This window comes from Poecilia reticulata, chromosome 20 (assembly GCF_904066995.2).
Source record: "Poecilia reticulata chromosome 20, P_reticulata-male-v2, whole genome shotgun sequence".
In the NCBI taxonomy this organism is placed as follows: domain Eukaryota; kingdom Metazoa; phylum Chordata; class Actinopteri; order Cyprinodontiformes; family Poeciliidae; genus Poecilia; species Poecilia reticulata.
In genome coordinates this window covers 17,596,253-17,621,974 of record NC_088849.1, presented here as the reverse complement: position 1 = coordinate 17,621,974, position 25,722 = coordinate 17,596,253, and the positions used below count along the sequence as shown (strand labels likewise).

At 37.8% G+C, this 25,722-nt stretch overlaps 1 protein-coding gene across 1 annotated transcript in view; it reads right to left on the bottom strand.

Moving 5' to 3' along the window:
• The window catches only part of LOC145549495 (uncharacterized), a 6,536-nt gene extending 986 nt beyond the window's left edge, over positions 1–5,550 (bottom strand). Inside the window, exons 1-5 of the mRNA XM_081602020.1 lie at positions 5,364–5,550; positions 3,330–3,401; positions 2,863–2,934; positions 1,046–1,117; positions 147–218 (exon numbers count right to left, since the gene is read on the bottom strand). Coding sequence (XP_081458146.1) covers positions 147–218; positions 1,046–1,117; positions 2,863–2,934; positions 3,330–3,401; positions 5,364–5,426 — 351 coding nt within the window. The 5' untranslated portion in view covers positions 5,427–5,550. The remainder of the gene's footprint in view (positions 1–146; positions 219–1,045; positions 1,118–2,862; positions 2,935–3,329; positions 3,402–5,363) is intronic.
• Positions 5,551–25,722: the final 20,172 nt, after the last annotated feature.

Here is a 25,722-nt window from a genome sequence, read left to right as displayed (position 1 = left end):
CATGTAATTTCAAAACTCAGTCCTCCAAATTTCTGCACCTTACATGATGAGTATTACACAAGACCGTTGTGTGTTTGAATAGTACTTAATATTATTTCAATGACTTTATATAAGAAACAAAGTTGGTTGTCGGAGACCAAAATTACCTCTGGAGGGTTGGTTGAACAGGATCCGCATACATCCACGTCACCAGCCTGACACAGTTCATCTTTGGAAATCTGAAATGTAAAGAACACTCACTAAATGTGAGTTTGTTGCCAATGTAGAGAACAGTCCTCCCTATTCCTGCACCTTACATTTTGAGTATTACACAGGACCCATGTGTATGTCCACTCCTAAATGTGACTTTCATTCTCCTGTACTTGTAATTTCATTACTCAGTCCTCCCTATTCCTGCACCTTATATTTTGAGTACTACACAGGACCCATGTGTATGTGCGTTTCTAAATGTAATTTTCATTCTTTTCAACCTGTAATTTCAAAATTCAGGTTTCCAAATTTCTGCAACTTACATGATGAGTATTACATAAGACCAGTGTGTATGTGCACTCCTAAATGTGACTTTCATTTTTCTGTACTTGTAATTTCAATATTCAGTCCTCACTATTCCTGCACCTTATATTTTGAGTATTACACAGGACCTGTGTGTATGTGCGTTTCTTAATGTAATTTTCATTCTTTTCTACCTGTAATTTCAAAATTCAGGTTTCGAAATTTCTGCAAATTACATGATGAGTATTACACAAGACCAGTGTGTATGTGCACTCCTAAATGTGACTTTCATTTTTCTGTACTTGTAATTTCAATACTCAGTCCTCCCTATTCCTGCACCTTACATTTTGAGTATTACACAGGACCTGCGTGTATGTGCGCTTCTAAATGTAGCTTTCATTCTTTTGTACTAGTAATTTCAAACCTCAGTTCTCTCCTTTTATGCAGCTTATATATCAAGTGTTACGCAAGACTTGTGTGTTTGAACAGTACTTAACATCATATCAAAAACTGTATTTTAGAAAATAAGTTGGTCGTTGGAGACCAAAATTACCTCTGGATGGTTGATTGAACAGGACCCGCCTGAATCCACGTCACCAGCCTGACACGGTTCATCTTTGGAAATCTGAAATATAAAGAACACTCACTGAATATGAGTTTGTTCCCAATTTAGAAAACAGTCCTCCCTAATCCTGCCCCTTACATTTTGAGTATTACACAGGACCTGTGTGTATGATCGCTTCTAAAACAGCTTTCATTCTTCTGTACTTGTAATTTCAAAACGTAGTCCTCCTTATTCCGGCACCTTACATTTTGAGTATTACACTGGACCTGTGTGTATGTGCGCTTCTAAATGTAACTTTCATTCTTTTGTACATGTAATTTCAAAACTCAGTCCTCCCTTTTTATGCAGCTTACATATCAAGTATTACACAAGACCTGTGTGTTTGAACCGTACTTAACAGTCATCCCCAACCACAGGCCGCAGATCAGTACCAGTCCGTGAACCAATTGGTACCGGGCCGCACAAGAAAAATATTTTCGTGTTACATATTGTCTGAGTATGGAGGATCGTTTATTTTGAAAACCCTTTAACCGGATTCTCTCAGTTACGTCTTGCTCACCAACATTGAGCCCACAATGAGTAAGAAAGCGATATGTTTGGAAAGTTTCTTTGGAAAAGGGGAAAAGGACCAGAGACAGGAGAGTGGATTTATCCTGGACTTGTAGCTGACTCCCATGTTCCAAGCCCACTCTGCATAATATGTACCGGCTTACAAATGAGGCAATGGAGCTTCAAACTGCTTTGCCATTACACCCTCTGCATTGTGTGTCATCGTTTCCAAGGTGGGATCATCTCATTGCAGAGAAACAAGCTCAGGACTCCCATTAATTTGTCATTGTCGTAAGTTAAAATTTTCATGAAAATAAATATTCGTTTTTGTGGCATTTTCAAATCTTATATTGAAGGGATGTGTGAACGTTAGCATAGTGACTAGAGTCAGAGAGCATTATGGCAGTGATCGAGACGAGAAAAGAGGAGTATAGCTTGTAAGTCTTAAGTCTGGTTCACACGGCAAGATTTTAGGATTGTCAGACGATTTTCTAAATTCTGTGAACACAGAGCTGATAAAAGTACAACAGGTTTATGTGTCCAGCCACATAACAGGAGCAAATCTTGCCATGTGAGCAGGCTTTAGTACAAAATGATGTCACAACTACAATCTACCTGCAATGCATATAGCTAGTGTAAGCATCAAGCCTTGACTGAATGAATAGCCTTGTGTCACGTTAATTTAATGATGGATAGCTGAAAAGTTACCGGGTTTATCAACTGTGGTAGCAATTTTGCTCCAACTCCACTCGTCATCATTTCTGTGGATATTCTTTGTACGAAATGCTGAATAAACATTCATGCTGTTTCCACATATCTCCGATGTCCACCGGACTCATTTTGGGCATGTCAGCTCAGCTGTTTGGGATTCCCCTCCATGAGCTACATCACAGCGCTTTCTGATTGGCTGCCTGTCAAATTGAACAGGTTGAGTTCTAGCTCCCAATCAAGGAAAACCCTACAAGCTGTGAGAATATGCCCGATTTTAGATCGGAGCAGTCCCAATGTTCCAACGACTGGATGTGATCAGTCTTAGCATGCCATAGATTGCAGGATGAACGGTTACGATTATCGCAAGCAACGTTCTAAGATTGTTGTAAGGGGAAATTCGGGTTAAAAAAAGAACCCGAGCCACAGAAAAATGGCCAAGTCTTCACCAGTCCGCGGTGATAAAAAGGATGGGGACCACTGGTACTTAATATCATTTCAAAGACTTTATCTTAGAAAATAAGTTGGTCGATGGAGACCAAAATTACCTCTGCAAGGTTGGTTGAACAGAATCCGCATGCATCCACGTCACCAGCCTGACACAGTTCATCTTTGGAAATCTGAAATGTAAAGAACACTCACTAAATGTGAGTGTGTTCCCAATGTAGAAAACAGTCCTCTCTAATCCTGCACCTTACATTTTGAGTATTACACAGGACCTGTGAGTATGTGTCCTTCTCAATGTAACTTTCATTCTTCTGTACTTGTAATTTTGAAACTCAGTCCTCCCTATTCCTGCACCTTACATTTTGAGTATTACACAGGACTTGTGTGTATGTGCGCTTCTAAATGCAATTTTCATTTTTCTATACTTGTAATTTCAAAACTCAGTCCTCTCTTTTTATGCAGCCAACATATTTAATATTAGACAACACCTATGTGTTTTAACAGTACTTAATATCATTTCAATTACTTTATTTTAGAGAATAAGTTGATCGATTGAGACCAAAATTACCTCTGGAGGGTTGGTTGAACAGAATCCACATGCATCCATGTCAGCACCCTGACACAGTTCATCTTTGGAAATCTGAAATGTAAAGAACACTCACTAAATGTGAGTTTGTTCCCAATGTAGAAAACAGTCCTTATTCCTGCACCTCACATTTTGAGTATTACACAGGACCTGTGAGTATGTGTCCTTCTCAATGTAACTTTCATTCTTCTGTACTTGTAATTTCGAAACTCAGTCCTCCCTATTCCTGCACCTTACATTTTGAGTAATACACAAGACCTGTGAGTAATCCTGATCAAAATCTTAAGAATTTGCATTTTGCACTATTGGATCTTAAGTCCAAATTAGAGCTTCACAATGTTAAAGGAAAAAAATCAGTGCAAGAGACAAGAACGTTTGAGCGGGCAATTTTCTGAAAACTGAATTTACACTCAAACATGATTTTTTTCAGCTGATCAAAAGTGTAAGACCATAGCCTTTAAAAGCCAAAAGATGTGCCAAACTCTGGATTCCATGTCATTTTCTGTCAAGTCTTTACACTGTCAAGACCTCGTGATGGCAAAAGCAAAAAAGCACACTGACTTTGAACGTAGTAGGATTGCTGAGCTGCATAAGCAAGGCCTCTCACAATGTGCCATCGCTGCTGAGGTTAGACGCAGTAAGACAGTCATTTTGCATTTTTTAAATGATCCTGAGGGTTATGGAACAAAAAAGTCAAGTGGTAGACCCAAAACAATTTCACCAGCTCTGAGCCGCAGGATCCGATTGGCTGTACGTCAAGACACGGGACGATCCTCTACCCAAACTAAGGCCATTACTGGTGCTGACTGCAGCCCAATAACCATCAGACCGCATCTGCGAGAGAAAGAAGGGCTTCAGAAACGAAACACAAAAAACTTCTTCAAAGGCCATTTCTTCTTTAACGCCACAAAATTTCCCATTTGGACTTTGCAAGGGTGCGCCAAACATGGGACATTGAAAGGTGGAAGAAAGTTATCTTCTCTGATGAGAAAACATTTAACCTTGATGGTCCTGATGGCTTCCAACGTTACTGGCATGACAAGGAGATCCCACCTGAGATGTTTTCTATATGGCACAGTGGTGGGGACGCCATCATGATTTGGGGTGCGTTTTCCTTCAATGGAACAATTGAGCTTCAGGTTGTGCAGGTTCATAAGGGGAGATGTTGCAGCGGGAATCCCTCATGACTGAGGGCCCTTGTCTGTGTGGTAATGATTGGGTTTTTGCAACAGGACATTGCTGCAGTTCACAATGCCCGCCTGACAAGGGAGTTCTTCCAAGAGAATGACATCACTCTTTTTGACCATCATGCATGTTCCCCGGATCTAAACCCAATTGAGAACATTTGGGGATGGATGGCAACGGAAGTTTACAAAAATGGACATCAGTTCCAGACAGTGAATGCCCTTCGTGAAGCCATCTTTAACACTTGGAGCAACGTTTCCACTAGCCTCCTGGAAACATTGGCATCAAGCATGCCTAAATGATTGAAGTCATCAACTTCAATCATTCTTGAAGAGCTACCATTCTTGTAGCTCCACAAGAATGGTGGAGCTACTCATTACTGAGTCCTTTTTTGACACTCTGATTTCTGTTTTGGGGGGTTTCTCTGGTTTTTTTGAGCTATGGTTTTAAACTTTTGATCAGCTGAAAAAAATCATGTTTGAGTGTAAATGCAGTTTTCAATGAATTCCCCACTCAAAAGTTTTTGTCTATTATGCTGATTTCTTCTTTTAACATTGTGAAGCTCTACTTAGAATCTTCTTAAGATCCAATAGTGCGAAATGTAAATTCTTGCAGTTTTTTAACTGGTCTTAAGATTTTGATCAGGAGTGTATGTGTGCTTCTAAATGTAATTTTCATTCTTCTATACTAGTAATTTCAAAACTCAGTCCTCCCTTTTAATCCAGCTAACATATTTAGTATTACACAACACCTATGTATTTGAACAGTACTTAATATCATTTCAATTACTTTATTTTAAAGAACAAGTTGGTCGATGGAGACCAAAATTACCTCTGCAAGGGTTGGTTGAACAGAATCCGCATGCATCCACGTCACCAGCCTGACACAGTTCATCTTTGGAAATCTGAAATGTAAAAAACACTCACTAAATGTGAGTTTGTTCCCAATGTAGAAAACAGTCCTCCCTATTCCTGCACCTTACATTTTGAGTATTACACAGGACCTGTGTGTATGTGTGCTCCTCAATGTAACTTACATTCTTCTGTACCTGTAATTTCAAAACTCAGTCCTCCCTATTCCTGCACCTTACATTTTGAGTATTACACAGGACCTGTGTGTATGTGTGCTTCTAAATGTAATTTTCATTCTTCTATACTAGTAATTTCAAAACTCAGTCCTCCCTTTTAATCCAGCTAACATATTTAGTATTACACAACACCTATGTATTTGAACAGTACTTAATATCATTTCAATTACTTTATTTTAAAGAACAAGTTGGTCGATGGAGACCAAAATTACCTCTGCAAGGGTTGGTTGAACAGAATCCGCATGCATCCACGTCACCAGCCTGACACAGTTCATCTTTGGAAATCTGAAATGTAAAAAACACTCACTAAATGTGAGTTTGTTCCCAATGTAGAAAACAGTCCTCCCTATTCCTGCACCTTACATTTTGAGTATTACACAGGACCTGTGTGTATGTGTGCTCCTCAATGTAACTTACATTCTTCTGTACCTGTAATTTCAAAACTCAGTCCTCCCTATTCCTGCACCTTACATTTTGAGTATTACACAGGACCTGTGTGTATGTGTGCTTCTAAATGTAATTTGCATTCTTCTATACTTGTAATTTCAAAACTCAGTCCTCCCTTTTAATCCAGCTAACATATTTAGTATTACACAACACCTATGTGTGTGAACAGTACTTAATATGATTTCAATTACTTTATTTTAGAGAATAAGTTGGTCGATGGAGACCAAAATTACCTCTGCAAGGGTTGGTTGAACAGAATCCGCATGCATCCACGTCACCAGCCTGACACAGTTCATCTTTAGAAATCTGAAATGTAAAGAACACTCACTATATGTGAGTTTGTTCCCAATGTAGAAAAAAGTCCTCCCTATTCCTGCACCTTACATTTTGAGTATTACACAGGACCTGTGTGTATGTGTGCTCCTCAATGTAACTTTCATTCTTCTATACTTGTAATTTCAAAACTCAGTCCTCCCTATTCCTGCACCTTACATTTTGAGTATTACACAGGACCTGTGTGTATGTGCGCTTCTAAATGTAATTTTCATTCTTCTATACTTGTCATTCCAAAACTCAGTCCTCCTTTTTATGCAGCTAACATATCTAGTATTACACAACACATGTGTGTTTGAACAATATTTAATATCATTTCAATTACTTTATTTTAGAGAATACGTTGGTTGTTGGAGACCAAAATTACCTCTGGAGGGTTGGTTGAACAGGATCCGCATGTCCACATCACCAGCCTGACGGTTCAACTTTGGAAATCTGAAATGAAGGGATGTACACTGAATTATTCCATAAATAAAGTCCACCAACTGTATAAGCAAAGCACCTTTAGCTGAACACACCTCCACCTGTAGGTACACATAATAAGTAGGATAAACTTTAAACAATGCAGATATATCAAATAGTAGCAAATGAAATTAACATTTTTCAAAATCAGTCAATTGATCTAATTGTATGTCTTTCTGTGGTTACTTAAACATTTTTTGTCAACTGAATGCAACTAATTATTTTGTACTTGTAATTTCAAAACTCAGTCCTCAGACTGTTTTCATATATATATAATCTTTTGTATTTTGAGCAGTTGCTTGTCTCCTTTGGAAAAAGAAAGGTATTCTGATTATAATGATCATCGAACATGATCTATGCTAATAATGTGTAGTATAAAAATAGTTTAAAAGTGAAAAAGCAAAACAAAGGAAAAAACAATCCTTTAATAAACACTGGAATCCTATGCATAATAAAGTCACAACTCACCTTTAAATGAATTGGGGTATTTTACATCAAATCCTTCTTTATCTTCACCTAAGGAGCAATAACAATTGGAATCATGTTTGCTCTCTGAGACCTCTTTGCTGACATCTTCTGCAAAGATCAGAGAATGTGTTGCTTAGTAACAACATGATACTGTACACCAGGGGTGTCAAACTCCAGGCCTCCTGGGCCAGTGGACTGCAACTTTTACATGTCTGTCTGGTCTAAAACACCTTAAGTATATTACTGAAATAGCTTCTCAGTGCAGTCAAGTTGATGACCATCCCATCTGATCCAGCCATGTGACATCAGAAACACATCTAAATGTTGCTGGACACCAGCCCTCAAGACCTTGAGTTTGACACCCCTGCTGTACATAATATGATTTGGTGTTATTTTATGCGAAAATGATGTACTGAAGTACACAGTTCTACATAATTGACTTTCTATTGACAGGTTCTCAAAATCTTAAAAAAATTAAAACATTATCTTAATACTAATGATTACTATCTAGGATAATTTGTGCCTGTGAAACAATATCACTCACTGATGTACAGAAAATGACCAAATACAGTTTTATCTAATTCTGGAGTGAGCCACCTTCCCTTTAAACTCTGGTACACTGGCTAACATGGTTGGTAATTACTAGCTAAACTGCTGCAAATCAGATGCTTTGGTGTATCCAAGCATCAAGTAACCTACAACATTCTGCAAAATTACTAAACTATATGTACTTAAATGTCTTAAGAGATTCTGTATGAGTCTTACCTCTTTCTCCACACAAAACAAATGAAACAAGTTAAATGAATACTAATGGCTTGCACCTGGACTTGTCGGATTGTACCAAGTTGATAGAGGAGGAGGGATACAACAAAAGGAGAATTCCATTTTGTTTCTGAAGCACACAAGGTCTGATTTTTTTCCAGGAACAAGAAAAAACTATTTGAGTAATATTTTGTAACTTTCATTCAATATTTCAAAGTTAAATAGTTTATCCTACATTTTTCTTTATTTAAGAGGCAACAGTTAGATGGTATCTCCCACCAGCAATGTTGTCACTTCTTTTAATCATTTCTGTTCAATCAATTAATCATGTTTATTTGTATAGCACATTTCAGCAGCAGGGCAGTTCCAAACACTATCATAAAAACACACTGTTTTTATGATAAAGATCCAACATAAACTGTTGTCTAATGGCAGACACAACACCTGCAGAAAAAGGTTGGCTGATGTACCTGCCAATAGACAATTTAGACTACCTATACAATCTACATGTATGCAGAGTAGCGACATTGAGATTACGACAAAATATACATTTTAAAAGTTTTGTGCTAACAGTAACATAAGTAATCATGATATTTTTGGCACTTTAAATATTTTTTAAATAAATGCTTTTTATTTTTATATTTGTAATTCTGTATTACTCCATGACTGGTTATCCCTTCTTTCAAATTCAAAAATACTTTATTGATCCTAAAAGGAAAATTAAATTTAAAAAAAAGCTTGGGTCCTCTACCACAAGCCTTGGAGCGTGAGTGGTCTTCACAGTATATTAGCAGTTCCCAAAGGTGTCCTTCTCTGTATCAAGAGGTCTGATGTATCTCCAGGTATTTGTTTGAGTCACTCTTCCAGTTTAGGGGTCATTACCCTGAGGGTTTCAGTGACCACAGGCACTACTGTTGACTTCAACTTCCACATTCTTTGTAACCACCTAAGACCCAAACTCTTGCATGGCATGCATTATTAATTCGTCTTATATTTGGGTTGATTGGGACCTAATGATTGCAAAAACAAAGAATTATCTTTTTACATGATATCTGGACATCATTTTTCTCAGAAAAATACTTATTCATTTTAAATCACCATGTTTAGCACCATGGTAAAGCTATACAGTTGCTAACTTTTGTAAACTTACACAACAAAAGAAACACTGAACATCTTGAGTCTAACCTGTAATGTGTTATAATCTTCCACCACCACTAAGTCATAAAATAATGGCCTAACATGTGGACACCAGACCCCATCTAGAGAAAAATTTAGTATTGTGGACTAGACAGTCCAAAATAAGTCATCCACTTATGTGGACAAATTTTTTCTTAGGTTCTAGGAGGATGATGGTTCTTTTTAGTCTTTGGTATTTCTCTAGTTTTTTTCTGTACCTTCTTTTCATTCAGGATAGCTTACATCATAACAACTGCTTTGCTCTGCTGCTCAATGATCACCATGTTCAGTTGGTTTGCTTTTCCTGTTTTGTCTTCCTGTATATGGATGGCCCACAGAATCTTAGCTTGTTCGTTTTCTACCACCTTGTGTGGCATTTCCCATTTTAAAGAGGTGTGTTCAAGGTTATATTCCCTTCAGATGTTTCTTCACACTATTCTGGGTACTTGGTTGTGGCGTTCCATGTATTCTTATCATGCTACCATCTTGCATCCTGGTGTTAGCTACTAGATTGTCTCAGGGGATTCATTGCATAGCATTCACTGAATATCTTGCTTGGTATTACAAATCTGGGTCGTTATTGCTCTGGTTCTAGGGACCTGCTTATGTGCCATCATGAATACTGCCTCTGTGCTGTGGTTCAGTCTAAGACTTTGTCAAATGGAGCTGTCAGTGCATACCTGTTGATTGTCTGGACCTTGTTTCTGTCATTGGACTTGCCTTACTATTTGTAAGTACAGTGGCTTGCAAAAGTATCCATAGCCCTTGAACTTTTCCATATTTTGTCACAACTGCAAATATATTTTCACAGAATTTTATGGAAAATAAAAGCTAAAAGTCCAGTATTCAGCCCCCTTCCCCTGAATGCAACCAATTGTCTTCAGAAGTTGACTGCTAATGATAAAAAATTCAACTCCTCTATGACTGCCACAAAAGTTGGCTAAGAGAATATTGGGGAACAAACAGCATGAAGTCCAAGGAACACACCAGACAGGACAGGGATAAAGTTGTGGAGAAGCTTAAAGCAGGCTTAGGCCATCTCACAGACTACTGTTCCATTAATCATCTGGAAATGGAAAGAGCAAATCACACAGCTGTGAACCTACCAAGAAAAGGTCATCCACCTAAACTTACAGGCTGAGCAAGAAGAGCACTGATCAGAGATACAGCCAAGAGGCTCATGGTGGATCTGGATGAAATGCAGAGATATCCACACCTCAGGTGGGGAATCTGTCCACAGTATAACTATTAGTCATGCACTGCAAAAATGTGGTTTATGGAAGAGTGGCAATTGAAAGCCATGATATAAAGAAAACTATAAGAAGTCCCTATAACTATGAGAAGTTGCAGTTTGCCAAAAGCCATATTGGGATACAGCAAAAATGATAAGACAAGACCAAAATGAACTTTTTGGCAAAAATGCAAAGCACTATTTGTGGTGGAGAACAAACACTGCAGATCAATCTGAACACACCTTCCCCACTGACAAACATGGTGGTGGCAGCATCTTGCTCTGAGGGTGCTTCTTTTCTTCAGGGACAGGGAAAATTGTTAGAGTTGATTGTAAGATGGACTAAGCCAAATACAGGGTAATCTTGGAAGAAAACCTGAACACACCTGAACCTGGAGTCTGCAAAAGACTTGAGGCTGGGGCAGAGGTTCACCTTCCAGAAGGACAACTACCCTAAACATAAAGCCAGATCTACAATGGAATGGTTTAAATAAAAACATATTTATGTGTTAGAATGGCAAAGTCAAAGTCTAGACATAAACTCAGCAGAGATTCTTTGGCAAGATCTGAAAACTGCTGACAAGTCAATTTTATTTGTATAGCATATTTCAGCCACAAGGCCAAAGTGCTTTACATCAAAGAACTAAAAAGTCATAAAATAACATACATTTACCATAAAAAGAAAAACAAAGAAATTAAATTCAAAGTAAAATCAAAATTAAAATCATATACATAAAATATATTGATACATCTACCAATGATTAAGATTCAGAAACAACTGTAAATTGGTGTGGTTTTAGCCTTGATTTAAAGGAATTCAACTGTGTTGCAGTTTTCTGGAAGTTTATTCAAGATTTGTGGTACATTGAAGCTAAATTCTGCTTCAAAATGCTTGGTTCTGGGGATGCAGAGCAGACCAGAATCAACAAACTGTTAGCAGTGGAATAGTTTGGTGAAAAAATTGCTTTATTATGGTTTATATTTATTGTAATCCATGCACTTATTCCACACATTTATTATTCATAATATTTTAATTAAACAAAATTTTATCAAAATATATATTAATTTCTGTATATTTTTAGGTGCCACATACATTCCAAGGTTGGGTTTAGGCATCCAACTAACCTTTATAAAATATTCAGTCTTATAGCTCAGAGTAATCATATTGCCATCTCATCCCCAGTGTAAGAGTTGGCAATTTACACACAATTCATGTGTGTAAACAGCGACACGTGAATTAGAAAGACACTGTAGTAATTAGCAGGACCTTCCGGCAGACAACCAATCAGAATGAGAGGTTGTGTGAATATTCATGAGGTCCTGCTATTACACAAACCTGCCATAGGGGGCGCTGTGGTGATACACAGATTATACACAAAATCAGGTTTATGTGTATTAACCGGACATCTCGTTTTTTTTGCATTTTTGGGGTTATTAGACCAATAGAAACCTTTCTACGCTTTTAGATTTTTGTCAAAATTAGCAGGACACCACTCCTGTCCCGTTAATTCAAAATGTCCTGCTAGTGTTGTGTGTATTCTGACGAAATGTCCTGCTAAACCACATGTACCAACGCACACACCCCCACACACACACACACACACACACACACACACACACACACACACACACACACACACACACACACACACGCACACACACACACACACACACACACACACACACACACGGAGTCCTGACGTAAAAATAATGCCACCGTCGTGATCACAGCTGGTTCATAGATATGGCAAACAAAACATCTCCTCATATAGTCGTGTCAAGAACAGAGGATGTGGCATTTGTTACGTAAAACGCCACTCTGCCTTTCCGCTCACACGACTGCGTGTTGGGAATTTACGACAACACTGTCGTTGAATGAAACACCTCCATGCATCCCTTTCGACAAATAATCTATGTCTCCCTCCCCACTTGTTGCCATCGCAGTGCTGTAAGCTCTGAAGCACACGTTAAGTGAAAATAAGACCTGACAAATCGGTCCTGATGTTAACACGGCGGCATCATAATTCAAGAGTACATGTCAGGATTCTTTTATGACAGAGGCTCCTTCTCCCCACAGTGTGCTGCCAAACCCCTGCACACATCACACAGCCCCAGACAGGTGCAGACCTCGTCTACTTTTGATCTAGCCACGGAGTGCCTTTCTCTGATAGTCTCAAGCTCGCTCCCTTTGATTCATTTGCTGCTACTCAGTGGAATCCATCTTTTCAAGGACTTCTATGTTTTTTTCAATCATTCTTCTTAAAAGCAAACAAGAAGAGCAAGAGAGCTACACCTACACTCAATACAAAGAATTACACAGTGAGCTTAAAATAGTAGCCATTCGTGGGTGCAATTTTTGGAGTCGTTCTGTTTATCAATGGAAGCATAAAATATGCAAGGTAACCTCATATTTTAGGAGACTGAGCAGAGTGGGTTTAGGTAAAAAAAAAAAAAAAAGAAAAAATGTTTTAGATGGAGTTTTTTCTAATGACAATTGTGAGGTTTCAGTGTGTTTGTTGGAGTTTGATGTCTGTGCTGAGCTGCAACAGCCAAACAAGAACAAATAAACAACAATGTCACACATGGTATCATAAAATCTTTTTATTGTTTCCAGAATTTATACCCATTTTCCCAGAGCATAGCAGGTTAGGTCAGACCTCTCACGATTGAAGTTTGAAGAGACAGACCGTGGCAAAATAAATACTTGAATAAAATAAAGAAAACTTGCAAAACAAAAAAACACAAGGAGGAGCAGGTCAGGGAATGCAGGCAGAAAACAGGCAGCACAATAGAAGGATGCAGCAACAAACAATGTAAACTGAGGAGCTTAAAAACGCAGACATGGGTAGAAAATGACAACCGGACGAAACAAACTAATCGGAGGCAAATGTGAAACAGCTGAGGCAGAATGCAAGTGGGGAAAACTGAGATAGGGAGACTAATTGCACAAAGGGAGCTCAACTAAGGATCAAACAAACTACCAACCGAGGGAAAACAGCCTGAAATAAATCTACGAGAAATAGATGGAAATGTACAAGGAACGAAAATCTCAGAAAAAACAAACCAAAAAAAAAACTAAGAAAACCAACAAAAGGAAATGCACAAACTATCACAACATGTTTAAAGCAATGATAAACGTAGAGAACTGAATGGAATATAGAAAACCTCTTGAGAATGATTAAGCCACATTTGAATGATCAAAATTATTTAAAACTTAAAAGGGAATCTGAAACACCTCAACATCATGAGAAATCAAGTACAGTTTTAAAGAGTCAGTTCCCAGCTCCTACAGACTCTTTAGGATATTTTAATTGAGTATTTTTTACGTTTGCATCAAAACGTATCTGTGGGATTTCTATCAAAAAACACAATATCTTAACTCACTCATTTTGAACAGATGGTGATTATGTGGCTATTAACTACATCAATATTCCAAAGAACATCTTGAGCATTTCTATAAGTAATTTCTGTAAAGTCAATCGGGCAGGTATAAAGTTAGTGCTCCCATTCTGACTAAAACTAGGAAAACAGACCCCATCTCCCCAGATCTAAAGTCTAGTTTTTGCGTTCTGGATCAGCTGCAGCTGCCTAACGTTTTAGGCAGACCTGTGAAAACGCTGTTGCAGTAATCAATGTGACTGAAGATAAACTCATAGGCGGGTTTCTCTAGATCTTATTTGGATGTTAGTTCTTTTATTCTATTAATGTTCTTCAGGTGACGTAAGGCTGATGTTTTAACTGTCTATATTTGTCTTTGAAGATTCATTTCTGAGTCCTCCACTACATCCAGATCGGACTTCTTTAGGTCCAACCATAATAACTTCATGCAAAGCTTTGAAATACTTCAGCTTTGAATTTCTTTGTTGCTGAAAATGTGCTATCCAAATAAAGCTGTCTTGCCTTGTTACTGTAGCAGTGCCACAGTTTCCCCCTTTACCTTTAAGTATTGACATCTTGAGCTTACATTTGCCACAAAGTCTTGCAGACCTAGTGACATTATTGTCCTGCACGTCAAATTCTGCAAGAATGTAGACATTGTATCTGTCCATCTTCCAGGTTGTACCAAAGGCTCCATGTGGTTCTGTTCTCAGCTTGGAGTCTGCCGATGTCCTGTCAGTCTCAGAATCACCACCTGTCTTGTCTAATCAGGACCCCGCAAGTTTTCTGCCAGTGCTTATCACTTCAGTCCTCCAGGTTTCCTGTCAATCCAGGTTCCCTTCTTAGGGACTCTTGCTACATCTTATTTTTCTGGCAGATCGGTGATGGGGGCTTTAGTCTCGTTTTTCATGTGAAATTTGTGATTCTTTCGGTTTCCATCTGACACAATGACAAATAATTCAAATATACTTCAATCTTTTGTACTCAACATTCAGCAAAGACCCTACATGGAGTTTAATTGGCGTAAGTTAAACATTTTGCTGATGTTGATAAGTTCAACACACACAGATACTTTCTAAAAAAAATTACTCACTTTCTTCAAGGTAGCTAATTTTTAGCTTCTTATATTAACATTATTGTTACATACTCATGTTCAAATTGATTTGGATAATAGCATCTGCCAAATGCATAAACACAAAAATAGAAAAAAAAAGATATCTTCAGCAGATTATACTTCTATATATACAAGGCCCCTATTACGAAGGTAGATATTTGTTTAACTTAAATATGACCTCATGTCTCTCTGGGATTAAATAAATTTACTATTATTGACTTGTAACTACACAGATTAAAAACAACTCCCTCCTTCCTATGGGACTTTAGTCTTATACTTCATGTGAATATTTCATAATCGCACAAATAAAAAAAAAATTATCTGCATGTATTAAACAGAGAAAATTCATCCCTCGCAACATATTTGTGCGATTACATAGAGCCACACATTGTGAGGTGTAACGGATCAGACAGGGCTGGAACATGGTAGATTAGGACATTATTTAAGATTGCTGGCAATAGAGAACACTGCAATGTGGAGGCAATCATCTGTACGCTAAGTGAAGTGGAACAACCAATTCAAACAAATGGTCTCATTATCTATTTATATCCTGTTGGTGTCTCCGTCCGTCTGTCCTTCCGTTCGTACATGTCCCACAGTTACATCACAGGCACAGGCGCACGGAGCTGTAGCTGACTGATCTGCGTTCTCTGGAGACACACATGAATCCACACATGCCGCTCCAAATTCCACCGTGAATCTCAATTAAAGCACGCAAAAGATCCTTTATCTCTTTTACCGATACACGGCACCATGCTGGGGCTTTGGAAACTTTTCTGGGTGTGTGTGGTTGATCTCTTGATCCAACAAAAAGAGTAAGAAATATGGACTTTTTTTTTTTTTCTGACAGATTAAGAGCAACCAGTCAAAGAGGTTGGATTTTTCCAGTAGGTAGGTGGCTGTGAAAAATAGCCAAGGGAATGGAATGAACCATTTGAAGAGTCATGCTTTAATGTCATCCAGTGAGGATGGCTGTATTTTCACCAAGAGTTAAAACCCACACATCACTGAGCATTTGTTTAGTATTTAACAGACTTTTAATCTTTTTAATTAGGGTGAAAAAGTGACATGTCCAATTATTTTCTTTAACTACAAACAACACACTGTCTTTAGTTGCGACCATCACACAGGACTGAAAATGGAAAACAAAAAAGGACAAAAGTTGTTATATATATATATATATATATATATATTGCTGACATGTATAGCTTTTCACCTATTAAAAGAGATAAATGTTTCCTTTGAGTCATTGCATGGAGAGCCCATCTCACTTGTCTTTGTTAATGCACACAAAAGCAGTTATACTGACGATGACCTCTGCGCTTTGAAGATCATCATCTGCTTGTCCGCGCTTTGTTCCCGCGTGCATATAAATTTCCCGGGGATCGGAGAGCTGTGATGAAGGCTGGAATTGCTTCTGTCTGGCAGTCCCTTCCTGTCCAAATGATGACAAATGATATGTTTTCATGCAAACCGGATACTGAAGCAGACACAAACAGTAAAAGGGTTGACAGAGGAAACGGTACAGCGCCAGGTAATTGTATTTGTACCAGTTACATTTCTTAGCTCTGAAGGTTTTTATTTTGGGAGTTTTGTCATAATGGATTTATGTTACATATGTTTTTTTGATATATTTTCCTTTTTTTAATCATAGTAATATTCCCTCCATTCAGATCAGGTAAAATGTCATGAGTCCACTGAGTGGTTGAAGAAGGTAAATTTACACAAAAACCCCTTTTTTTTTGCAAGTAAAGAAACTAAAACAACGACAACAACATCAAGAAAACAATCTTCCATTTTTCTCCTAACAATGTACAATGTACATTAGCATTGGAGCACAGCTGACTGATACAGGAAGTTAGAAATGTAACAGTTCTCTCTTGCTTTAAATCCTGTGACATTGTTTATGATCTTCTTATTAAGGCTAAGTTTAGTGAAATATAATCTACAATATTTAATTTCTTTTCATGCAGGACATGAACACCCAATCAGGGCAAATAGTTCTTGCTCTGCCTGGTTCTGCCGGAGGTTTCTTCCCGTAAAAAAAACTGTTTCCAGATAGGCAGATAGATTGGACTTTGAAAGTTCTCTTTCAAAGTCTACCATAAGGATTAAATTGGACTTCTCAATATTTATATGATTTGATGTCTGTCTGTTCCGTGCAATTTCACTAACCTCTGATCTGCTCTATTTAAACGCTATGGAGTCTTCTGTTATCTGCCACATCATTGAAAGCTTCTGCTAACTTGTAGATGTCCAGTGTTTTTTTTTCCTTACCCTTGCATGAATCAAAGTAAACCTAAGCCAAACTCGTGTTATCTGCTGTGACGTCACTAACTTCACCTGCTGTTCCATAATAATATAATCTATAATCGCTTATTGGCAAATAATGCCTTCTAAAAATATAATTAAAAAATGTTCTCAGGCTGAAGTTACAATTTTCAGAATAAATCGCAACCGACATAATGACAGCAATTAGTTTGCAGGATAAGAGAATTCATTACCGAAACCACTTGTCGGTGCTCAAGTGGGCTTTACTTCATTTGCTTTGCAGACTTCAAGGACATAATCTAATCCATTAAGTACTGACACATTTGAATCTTTAAATAATGTCACTACTTTTAATTTGTACTTTAAAGTGGATTAGGAAGTGTTGGACGCCGGGAGTAGATTCACTCATGTCAATTGATGCACTCTGGAGTATCACTAGGTAAGCATTTTTATTTGATATTTCACTCTAAGTGGGTCAGCGTCATGTAGATCTAACATTATATTGAATTGACTTGTTTATGAAAATGTGCTATACAAGTATATTTGCCTTACCTAGTGATCTTTAAAGTGGATCCTCATTCAATGTGTTTGTTTAAAACTGGCTCATAATTGCCCTGGGAATTTTTACTGGGGGCAAAGAAGATATTCTATTGGGTTTTGGCAAAGCCCAGGGTTGGAGCCAAACCCAGTCAAGAGGCACAAGTTCAAAAACTCATTACCTGTCCCTCCCTGCCTCTGTTCCTTCACAAAATACACTTTTCAGTACTATAGAGGAAACAAAAAAGCATTGCATTTTGTTTTAGCATCTTATTATTGTACATACTCTCACCCAGACTCCTACATGAAGACATCTTTTAATTAATGGGACTCCTCACTCCTCATGATTGTGCTCACTCAGCACATTGTGATCCGGTTAATTAAATAATCAATAAGGACTAATGAACCCTACAGGCTTCCTTTAGAAAACGCTGAAACAATATAGTCATGTGTGAGTAGGGACAGAATGGTCTGTGGATAGCGACTGCAGCCAGCCATTAGAGATACTCTTGCAGTGGTAAGATAACAGTAACTCCCTGATCACATTCCACGGGGAGCCATTTAGCTCCCAATTTTCACTAGTTTAGTTCTTATAGCAATTAATTCAAATCTTTTCGGCCCTCTGGGTGCGAGCTATCAGAAGCTTTTTATATTGACTGTTTGAACATAACAGGAGTGCATGAACTGAATAATTCCTGGGCTGAATGTGTAATTCATTTTAAGCTTTGCTCTTCGTTTTGAGCGATATTGAACCTGCCTGAGCTGGCAATGAGAACATGCTGCGGAGCGGTGTGGCCCAGCAGCCCAGCAGTCCATTTTAAGTGCGAAGTGGGCTGAGTGGTGTGGGATTGGCGTGGACCAACTGTGGTTATAAAAAGCATTGTGCAGGGAGGTGCAGACACAAAACACAGATGGCTTTCTGGATAGCAAGAAACTTCAGGGTCTTGCAGGAGTACTAATACGAAATAAACTTTTTCTCTTCTCATCTCTTGGGATTTTATGCACTAATCTAACGCAGAAAATAATTATCGTAATGAAAGTGATCACCACAGTTCTTTTTGGGCCTGTTCAACACTCCTCAGAAGAACACGAAGGGAAGTGCCACTTGATTCCAGCTTTCATCGCTGTTTCTGGTGAAACCATAGTTCTAAAAAAATTAAGAAAAGATTTGTGTTTCAGTTGAAAAATATGAAGAGATGTTTAACTCACAGTCTCATCAATTGTGAGTCAGAAAACGTCATTTTGTTTACCATATGTTTCTGATTGGTATGCTATGCTCCCTGATGTCATAAATAAGTAACACCATTTGACTAAAAGCCACAGAAATGGAGGTTTTCCTCACACTTCAGTTGGACTCGTCCAATGTGTCTTACAGGGGTCATTTGTTGCTCCAAAGAAGTCATTGAGGATTCTGTTTATAAATTTGGCACTTCTAAGGATAAATGGATGCAACAGATTTTATTTAAGTGTATCAGAGTAGGTGACTGAACACAAATGCATGCCACACTTTTCAGACATTAAGAAAACAGGCCCTTTTTCTTTGTTTTCAAAAATAATGCAGAAGTGCATTTTTGGTCTGTTGCATAGTATTCCAAATGTATTGAAATTTGTGGATGTAACGTGACCAAACATTTTTGCAAAGTACTGTGCATATTACCACTGTCATAAAGACATTGTTTTCATGCTGTTAAAACATTAAATGTTGATCAAATCATCAAAAAAAACATTTTTTTTAATTCATTTTGGTTAAATGAATCAAATATTCATTTAAGTGGACACACTGTATGTGTATGATCCTAATGCACATACAATCCTTAGAATTTTCGAATAAAGTAGAAAATGGTTTCTTTAAAGGTTTTGTTGTGCTGCCTGACCCCTGAAGATGACAGGAGTCATTCAATTTGATGTTCTTTGAAGATTACCGTTTCAAATATTCCAGCAATGAATAATTTGTCAAGGACAGTGAAATGAAAATGTCATACTTGTTTTAATATTTCCTTCAGCTCTAGCAACAATTATGGACACAACACAAAGTTTTGAAAGGTTTATTGACAGCAGTGTACAAGTTGACGGTTCTTCTGGGATTTTGGAAGGATTCCGGTTTGTCGCTAAGGAGGAGAGGTAAGTATTTATTGTTAGATAAAGAAAAGAAAGAATTAAAATAAGATATTGTAGTTGATGGATTGTCTCTGTTTGAGGAGGAGATGAGTATCTACAGAGTCTGAGGTCAGCAGGTTGAAGTGAATGGTGCTTTAGTAATGCTTTCCTTTGTTTTCTTCCAGAGGGGATGGGAAGTGAGTGATAAGTTGTTGGAATGATCCAAACAGCTGAAATCAGCAGGACAACCAGAAAATCACGCAGAGGAATTTGGGGAGTATTCCTCCGACAAACAGCGGGAAGCAGAGCACTGAAATGAATGAGCCGAGGACGAACATGGATTTGCTTCCTGTAAAAAAGGAGAACAGCAAGAATTAGCGTCAGACACGCGGGGAGGAAAGAACACAAGGAAAGGTAGGCCTGATTACCATGCACGAGAGCAAAACAATCTGGCATCTGCCTCGGGGAATCTGCTACAGTTTAAGCTCCTCCTTATTGTTCCTGATGAGCAGCAGCTGCGGGAGGGCACCTGCCAGTGACACCCTGTGAAGAAAGAGGCAAGGAGAGACACGTGTACACACACATCAGCCTGCACATCTCGGATAGGAAATGCTACAGTGCCACAAGTAGAAATTGTCTTCCATCCCGTGTTGTGAAAACTTTCGGTTATCTGCAAACTGAAACAATGAATTAATTAAATAGTGGCTTCTTTGCATTTTGCTAAATACAAAACAGAACATGCCAAGAGCCAGAGTTGATAGAAATATTTGGATTTATGGAAAAGAGGGATTTACTTGTGTTAAACTCTGCATGAATAATGGAAACATCTCCAGTTGAGCTTGCCTTTCATAGCAAAAATACTAAAAGAAAAAAAAGTCACAAAGTCATGCTTTCTGTGTTTTAAAAATGAAGACTTTCAGGGCCATGTTGTGGATTTTCTTTGTGCCTCTGCCAGAGGCATCTCCTAAGGAGGAATTCAATCAAATAATGGAATGCAGAATAAATAAGACTTGCTTTCCCAGCGGTGCTTGTTGTGTTTGTAGCGTACTGTATAAACTGAAGTTCTGGCCCTTACCACAGCAGCAGATTGCTCATATCGTTTCTAGGGTAGTTTTACTAGTCTTTAACAAACTTACAAGTGGACACCAAGGTGGGTCTTCTCTGCACAAACCTGTGCCTGCAAGAAAACACGTGCATATGCTGTAGTCACCCTTTTGTTTTAAACTGATTTTCCCTAATCAGCCACATTCTGTTTCTGCACAACAGGTCTCATTCATATTGTAATATTTATTCAAGGGAATTCAAAGCCGAGAGAGACGCTCGCACTGGATTAAACGTGAGTCACGACGATAACATGGCACCGACACGCGTGTCATCAGACATCAAAGAGGAGGCCTGCAAACAAGCTCCTCCGGGCTGATTGAGGTGGAGAGCATAAGCACTGATGATGCACGCGCTCATTCACATGAACATGCTTGCTCCAAAAAAAAAAAAAATAATAATAATAACACCCCTTCTAGTTACGAGTTTCAGAGAGACTCTTACATCAGAAGAAGTGTCCTCTCCATGCCTAACAGTGCAGATTTTTCTGGGCCCTTTATTCAGACTTGGAGTGTCCGTCAGACTGTGCAAAACAAAATGCTTTCAAGTGCTGATATTTAACCAGAGCATGGAAAAGAGTATTTACACTCACCTTTTTATTTTTTTTTACCTTTTATCTGAACTGACACCTGTTGTAATGGATTATTGAGGAGTGGCAGCAGTACAATTTACACAAGCATCATTTTTTTCCCCTCCTTTGACTTCACACTAACTGTATGTAACCCGGATTTTCACAAATCTTTAAACATAAGAATCATGCTTGCTTTCAATGTCTTGGTGCCATAGCAACTGGGTTTCATGTGTTTGCAACTCGCTTCACAGATAAATTAGCTAAAGACTGGGATTGCCTGTTTCTGCCTGTTATGTTTTCCTGCGGGAGTGTCGGTTTTCTGTACAACTCGAACGCTAATGCTCTCTGATATTGTGTCTCCGACTGTCCGTCTTTCTTATGAAGACATAGTAAGACTTCCTACATCTTAAAAACTACAAGAAATCCACATCTCCCTTAGCTTGAGATGCACATTTATCTCAAAACGGCAAAAAAACCATAAAATTCAGTCTAATCTCAGCAGGAAGTTGTCTTCTATTAAAAGTATATACAAGTTAACTTTTATGTAGTTTCTTTGCTGCTTTTCTCAGTGAACAGTGGATCTGCAATACCACAGTAATACCTTATGAACAGTTGTTCATAAGGTATTACTGTGATATCTTCATTTATCCAACACTGAGTACAAGTCAATGTCATTATTCAAAACTGTTCAGGTTATTAAAAAAGCTATATTTAATAGATTTTGGCAGGATTTGACTTTTAAAAACAACACTCTTTTTTTAGGAGCTGAAAGTAAACTCTTCCTAAAAAAAAAAGAAGTAATTTCTTTGTTTTGCATTTGAACATTTAAATTCTTTGAACCTGAAAACATCTCTCACCTGATGTTTTATGCTTAATAAATGTATTGCAGAAACACTCAATATGTGTAACTTTGCTTTAACATTTTATTAGTATTTCCGCTAAGAAAAAACACAACAACTTTGACGGCACTTGTGTGAAGTTATTGACTTGTTAGGTCTTTCAATCATTTCCGTCTTCCTATCATAAAAATTGAATACAGTGTGTTCATGTTTTGAAGGAAGTGCTCGGGAAAAGCAACGCATTCATTTCAATGACACAAAAATCCCATTATAACGTATCACTATTTTTGAAAGGTTTTGAAGCATGACAGGCACCTTAGAGTTCTTCCACTTGTCAGAGGCTAATCGTGATTCAACACCGGCTCTTCAGAACAGCAGCATCTGCTGAATCTGATTAAGATGCTTACCACATATTCCCTGCATAGCATGAATTACCGATTCATGCTATGGAGGGACAGTTATTAGAGTTGATGAGTCCTGAGAGCAAAAATGGAAACAAAAAAAAAAAAAGCGCACAAAAGACAAAGCATAATCAGTGTGTCCATTTGTAGAGAAATGACAGATGATTTTTGTTTTGTTTACAGTTTAGAAAAAAAAAAGACTGATGATTTGGTACAGAAGAAATGTGACGAAATAGCAAACATTTCTTAAGTCAAATTTAAACTTTAGCAACGAGGCATTTCTTGGCATATGTTGATTAAAACATAGATTTTCTTTTAGCTCATGATTAATAAAATTTTTCTCTTTGCCTTTTTATTGAAATTCTTCATAGCTAATCCCCCTGGACTAATTCCATGTGTCTTTCCCGAGTTACAATCTTTTGCTTTATTCATATCACCGTGGTATAATGAAAACATTGAAGAGTTCATTAATATTCATTGTAATCATTATATTACATAGCATATTTCATTTATGTGTTTCATTCTATTTCATGTACCATGAAGTGATGAGATTCTTGGGACTAGTGTGATAAAATATTAGAACCATTTTCATCTTATAAGATCAGCAAATAGTTTGGTGTGGTATTGCAGATCCAAATTACTCAATTAAGCTCACATTTTAGCCATGCTATTCTGTGCTGTTTGCCATACAGTAGTAGGCCATTTAATAGGCAAAAACACATTTTTATTACTATTTGCTGAGACGTATTTGTGAACAAACTGAGCTCAGACACAAAGATTAAACTCACGGCATCCGATTGTTGCTATGGCAACAATAGGCAATCTTTTAATTCAATTTAATAGCATTCAATTAAATTAATGGAAGAAGATTAACGAGTACATTGCACAGATCTTGTAATGAATACCCTAATTACTCTGCTCTGTTTGTTTGTGTGCTTTATAGGAACCATTCACAAAGGAATTGGAATCTGAGCAAAACTTATTAAACTATAAAAACCAAGTGAATGACAGGACGCCTGCAGCTTTCCACTAAGTATAACCAAGTCTTTAGTTCATTTTATTTTTTATTTGTTTCTTTTTTTTTGTTTTTAATCACCTTGGTTTTGCCCCAAGAACCTGGATGGAAAGTAGCCAGCAAGATGAGAGCACAAGCTTGATAGATGCATCCACACCACACAAACATACACATTCTCAGCGGAATCTCCTTTTCTCCCCAGTTCCACTGGGCTGTTTCTATCTGGATCTATTTTGATAAAACAAAAAAACAAAAAAAAAAAACAAGCCATTGCAGAAGAATAGCAAGTGGCACAGCAACAGACTCGGAGAGTCGATGTCACCTCTAACTGTAAGAGACTGAGCCGTCTTTCTTGTGGAGATACTGTAACAAAGATGAGTCACTGCAAGATACAACAACAAACAGTCTTTACTACATAGATTCAACATATCCAGTTCTTTTTAAAACATTTTTTTATAGGTGATCAGATCGGATGCAGTTTTAGGAAAGAGGAAGATCAAGATTCAAAACCATCACACTCCTCCCAGTGTTTTTTCTAGTGAAGTCAAGGTTTTTCCACACTTTTCCTTTTCTGCGTTCAGGGAGTTTTACTGCATATCTCTGCATTTGTCATGTGAAGGCTGCTTGAATCTTTTTTCTGAAATATTCAGCAACTGAAGCACAGGTTTGTGTGCCAGAGGCGCCTGGTTCTAATTCTCAGTCATTTTAGCCAAGCCACGTCCTCATGCATGCTGTCTTCCCCTGAGGACATGAATGGATGTGATCCTTTGAAAAGTAGCACACTCACTCCTGGCCCTGAAATGTACCACAGGCACCACAGAGAGATTTAGGAGGTGCCTCCATCGGCTGACTAATCATCATAAAAGTACTCAGAAGAAAAAAAAAAATTCTATAAACTTCTGGTTATCTATTTTAAAAAGCTAAACTCATATAGATTCTTTTCATACACGATAATGGATTTCAAGTGTTTACTTCCGTCGATGCGTATGGCTGTTAATAAAAACCCAGAACATTACGTAAATATCAGCCTACTGAAAAGTACACGTGTCTAGCGCAGAGTATAAGCACTCAGCGTTTGGTTGGAGATCCTGTTACATTAATGTAGCATGACATGCAGATGATCAGCCTGTAGTAAAGCTGAGGAGATACCCAGTTTGTCTACACTATTGGGTCTTAACAGAGGGCATAGATTTTTTATTTATTTTTTAATTTTTGTCTGGATAGTTCTCTGGCAAATCCAACACATTAATATCAGTTATTGATATTTGCTTTTGAAAAGTGGGCAGGTTTATCAAGTCCTGCTGGAAAATGAAATCAGCAGCTCTATGAAGCTTGTATCACTCAACTTTTGATTCATGTGCTTGGCTACCATGTTCCATAAACAGGCAGTGTTTTCACAAAAGAGCTTTTGTGGACAAATCCCATTGTGGAGACGTCAATGACTGTTTGCTGAATAACTTTTGAGTCAACAGTTTGGCACATAGCGACGCACCGCAGTAATCATTGTTCAGCACATGCACCTTGTTAGTCAAATGCCATTTCACAGTTCACATCTCGTCACCTAATCCTTCAGCTTGAATGACATATTTGTTAGAAACTTAGAAGTTATCTCTTACAGTAGGCTTACGTACCAGTGTGTTTATAGCACCAATACAATCCCTGCTGAAAATATTTGGCAAGAAATCGTCACACTAGGGGTGATGATTGTCCATCCATTTTTAAACTGAGAAAGTGTGGATTTTACCCAAAAGTAGTTAATTTGGTATTTTGTTTAAAATGTTGCAATGCTTAACTGTTTTTGCGGTCGAGCAGCAGGGGAAATATGTGATGATTAAAATGTAAACTTGATTGGAAAGAAAACTGAACACAAAAGGGCTTAAAATCTGCAAATGCATCAAAA